The sequence below is a fragment of the Asparagus officinalis genome, chromosome 4, assembly GCF_001876935.1.
Source record: "Asparagus officinalis chromosome 4, Aspof.V1, whole genome shotgun sequence".
NCBI classification, from domain to species: domain Eukaryota; kingdom Viridiplantae; phylum Streptophyta; class Magnoliopsida; order Asparagales; family Asparagaceae; genus Asparagus; species Asparagus officinalis.
Window position 1 is genome coordinate 137,203,086 of NC_033797.1, and position 4,955 is coordinate 137,208,040.

The 4,955-nt window shown below is 31.1% G+C and overlaps 1 protein-coding gene across 1 annotated transcript in view; it reads right to left on the reverse strand.

Annotated features, from left to right (window-relative positions):
• LOC109839493 (DNA mismatch repair protein MSH4) overlaps positions 217 to 4,955 on the reverse strand; it is a 52,033-nt gene continuing 47,294 nt past the window's right edge. Inside the window, exon 25 of the mRNA XM_020407945.1 lies at positions 217 to 274. Within this exon, the coding sequence (XP_020263534.1) occupies positions 270 to 274 (5 nt within the window). The 3' untranslated portion in view covers positions 217 to 269. The remainder of the gene's footprint in view (positions 275 to 4,955) is intronic.

The window sequence follows — 4,955 nt, forward strand, 5'->3', positions numbered from 1 at the left end:
AATTGATTTCACGGTTGGCTTCGTCTTGTCGAGATAGGCGATTTTTAAATATTATATGTTAAATTCCGCCTTCCGGATTGGGAGATATCGTTGTTTCTTTGCGACCAACCATCTTGAATACATTTTTTCATATTTGATTTTTTTATTTTATCCGGCTTCTACAAGCTACTCGGCTTGATTCTGGGCTTGGGCTTTTTGGCTCTTGCTTGTGTTCTTCATTTAATTCATAGGTTTTTGTTGAGAGAAGAGATCTTGGGTTTTATTCTTGATTAACCTGCAATGAAAGATAAAAACAATTATTAGTGGTATATTTATTCATGTAAAATAGATAATGAGGGTATAAAATTGTAATAAAAATATGATTATCCTAAAGTTTCATTCTTGAATAAAAGTAGATATGTTTTTGTTTGGTAGATGATTTTTTAAGATTTACATGGGTTTTTTTTTTTTGAAAAATAAAAAATGATGTTTTTTGAAGAATTTGTAAGTTTCTGCAAAAGAATTCAAAATCGAAAATCTCCAACCATTGTCACCATTAGATGTGATCATGGAGGAGAATTTGAGAATGAATCTTTTTCAGATTTCTACAACAAGAATGGTATAACTTACAATTTTGCATTTCCTAGAGCTTCTCCACAAAATGGAGTGGTTGAAAGAAAGAATAGGACTTTGCAAGAATGTGCGAGAACCATGTTTGTGTTAGGTCTCATGTTTATGAGCCTACGATCTAATCTTGTTTTGATGATTTACAATTCCTAACATCGTTTGTCTAGTGTTTGTATTTATTTATTAGGTATTCTAGACAAACATCGATATTAGAGGTTTGATGGAATCGAGCTTAACGACGATATCTAAAGGAGGTTGGAAGGAAATCGGAACGAAGTTTTGCGCAATTCAAGTCAAGATCCAATATCGCTTCATCCGTAACCAAGGTGAGCTTAATTGAAGATCAAATTGCTTGGGTATAGTGTTTTAGGTTTATACTTTGTGTGTTTATACTGTGTGTTTATACTTAGAGCTCAAAATTCATACACACACATTTGTTCTGATTTATCATTTATTTTAATTTATCACCATTTTTTATTATAGGCTTAACAACATGTTTTTATATCTTTCCTCAAGTCTATAAACCTATTTTAGAGTTTTCAAAACTTGTTTGGAAGAAATTCGTCAAAATCAAGTTTTAACATTTTCGCACTTTTGAACGGTTTGCAAAATACATGAGTTTTCGCAAATGGGAAATAAAATTTGAAAAAAATCTTTTTCTAACATGTTCATTATCATATTTACAAACATTTTCCCAAGTTTTACAAATTTTGGAGTTGATTTACTATGTCAAATTGACTTTACAAAATCAAGTATTTCAGCAGTTTTCAGAATCTAGAATATTTTTTTTAAAATAATTATTTCTCACAAATAGGAAATAATATTTTAGAAATTCTTTCTCTAAAATGTTTATCTACATGTGTAGAAACTTTCCTCAAAGTTTTAAGGTTTTTGGAGTTGATTTGTTATTTTTAATTGATTTTACAAAACCAGCTACACAAAAATTTCAGGATCTGCCAAAACTGTGCGTGCATGTATTCGGTCGACCGACACTTGAAATTCAGTCGACCGACCAGAGAGCCGTTGCATAACGGCTAGTTTTTTTCAGATCTCATTTTTTGGGGTTTTTGCCTCGTTTTTTGTGTTGTTCTTTGGCTTCGGGTTATTATATTGAGAACATATAAATATCTCTCAACCCTCAATACTAAGATACATCCAAGAAAGTTTTAAAACAAGCTTTACAAGGGTTTTCGTTTAAGTGTGTTTTTACAAGAGTTTATGTAAAAAAGTTTTCACAGGAGGAAGAGATCATCCATTTCTTGTTTTGGGCTTCAATCTAAATCTCTCTCTCACTCTTGTCTTCAGAGAAGTTTTACTAAATTTAATTTCTAGCTTATATTTATATTTGTTGTTTCTCTCTCACTCTTGTCTTCAGAGAAGTTTTACTAAATTTAATTTCTAGCTTATATTTATATTTGTTGTTGATTATCTTTTTCATTAAGCTAGGAAGTTTTACTAAATTTAATTTCTAGCTTATATTTATATTTGTTGTTGATTATCTTTTTCATTAAGCTAGGTTTTATATTAAGTTTAGTTTTGATGATTGCTCATTGTTTACACACACACCCACTTGAGCTTAAGTATTTCATACATAGTATATAGGGGTTCTAACATTGAGAGTGAGCTTAATTGAGTTCTCATATATTATAGAGAACAAATATTTTTCTTGTGCTTAATTATGAGATCACTTTGTAATACACAAGTACACCTAGAGGAAGTGTGGTAAGAGACGTGGTCGATACCAAGAGGAGTGACGTCGGTAGTAAAGCCTAAAGAGAGGTTGTAAATCCAAGCACTTGAGGAAGGCGACACGCGAGAGACCAACACTTGAGGTTGTAGTGTGTGATTACATTGTGAGTGATTGTGAGAGTTTTCGGTGAGGTAGAAAACCGAGATTGTAAAGGAACTACTCGAACGCTTTGGCATGTACAACACTAGTAGCAAGACAACTCCAATGAGTACTACTATTTCACTTGACAAGGATGAAATGGGTAAGAGTGTGGATCAGAAATTCTATCAAGGTATAATCGAATCACTTTTATACATTACTGCAAGTAGAACAGATATTATGTTCAGTGTTTGTTTATGTGCTAGATATCAATCTGACGCTAAAGAATCACATTTAAAAGTTGTTAAAAGGATTCAACGATATATTAAAGGCACAACTAAATATGGTTTGTTTTATGCAAGAACTAGCAATTATAACCTAATATCATATAGTGATGTTGATTTTGCTGGATGTGAAACTGATAGAAAAAGCACTAGTGGAACATGTCACTTTCTAGGACATTCCTTAGTATCTTGGTTTAGTAAAAAAACAAATTTTTGTCTCATTATCAATAACTAAAGCAGAATATATTGTTGCTAGTCTTGCATGCGCACAAATATTATGGATGAAACAAACTTTATTAGATTATGGCATTATTTTTTCATAACCATTTATTATGTGTGATAATACCAGTGCCATTAACTTGTCTAAGAATCCTATTCAACATTCACGTACAAAACATTTTGATATTAGACATCATTTTCTACGTGATCATGTTTTAAAAGGTGATATTTGTTTAGATTTTATATCTACTGATAAACAAATTGCAGTTATTTTTACAAAACCTTTAAAAGGATATATTTTCATTAAATTTAGAAGAGAACTTAGCAATGTTCACTTTTAGATATAGCATAAATTGTGTTTTAAGTTTTTAATCACACATAATTTATGTTTGAATTTTTCTGGTTTTTTTTTTTTTTTTGATTTTTTTGATGTCATCAGTCAATCGATTCTTGAACCAATCGACTGATGATTCTGTTTTAGTCGACCAATTTATGATATTTTCTATCGACCGATTTCTAATATTTTAAGTCGACCGATGATACTGTATTAGTCGACCAATTCTTGGTCAGTCGATTGAACAGAAAGTATTTGTTTTCTTTTTAAAAAAATAAAAAAGTACTGAATTTTATTGGATTCTTGTCTTCAAACCCGACCCATTAACTCCCCTTTTAACTTACTCTTTCAATCCTACCCGTTGAATCCTTTTTAGAACAATCGTATCATCAACTCCTATATATATATATATAATAATATATATATATATATATAATATATATATAATATATATATATATATATTATATAATAAAATCAATCCTCTAACCTCTACCAAAAGGCCTGACCTCTTACCAAACCTAGTTGTCTGCATATCTCCAATACAAACAACCACAACACATGAACCAGTCCGACCACACCCATCTCGAATGTGAGCAAATAGCCAGTCGACTGATCGACTCCAGCCAAAGAGAAATTTGATGCTGCTGATTCCAGTCGTCTTCCAATCTTTTCCAATTGACTCCTATTGCTAAGTAAACTCTTTTTCTCTCTCTTTCAGTTTGTTTAACTTTAGAATTGTCTAGGTTATATTTTCTAGAAATCATGTCAAATCCCAAACACCCTAGATCTGGTAGAACTGATACTTCTGCATCTCAGATTTTAAATTATGAACGTTACCTTAGAAACCCTAATGTTATTGATGCATATCGTCAAATATGCCAATTACCTATCTTTCCAGATCGATTTTTCAATTTCCCGGACTTTGCAAATTATCAGTTACATACTTACTTTGACAAAGTTGGGTTATTACAAATCAAGTTCCATATTATCCAAATCTTATTTATTTGTTCTACACAAATATGAAAATTGATCATACTGAGGATGGCACCATTATTTTAACGTCCAATGTTAAAAATTATCCTATCAATTTCTCAAGTGATGAATTAGGTGAAATTCTAAATATTCCTAATGAAGATTCTTTACTTGAAGAGTTAGATCTTAATGACCCTTCTATTAATTCACAGATATATCTTTTAGGAAAAGAATATCCTATGACTAATAGTTCCATCACTCCAATTGCCAAATTAGTTAATAGAGTCATCCCCTATAACACAATTCTAAAAACTGGGAGTTATGATCATTTCTCTCATGAACTAATATCTGTTGTGTGTGCAATCTTTGACAATCTTGATATTAAGTGGAGTAAAGTTATCTTTGGTGGAATAGCATGTAACCATAATAAGTTTCTACCTTTTGATGTTATTCTCACTCGTGTATTCAAACACTTTAATGTTAATATAACCAATGAACCTACTATCTTTGGCAATCTTGATATTAAGTGGAGTTATCTTTGGTGAAGTAGCATGTAACCATAATAAGTTTCTACCTTTTGATGCTATTCTCACTTGTGTATTCAAACACTTTAATGTGAATATAACCAATGAACCTGCTGTCGTGCGACTTTATGAAACGTTTGATCACACAAGTCTTGCTAGGATGAAGCTTTTAGTAAATCCTCCTTC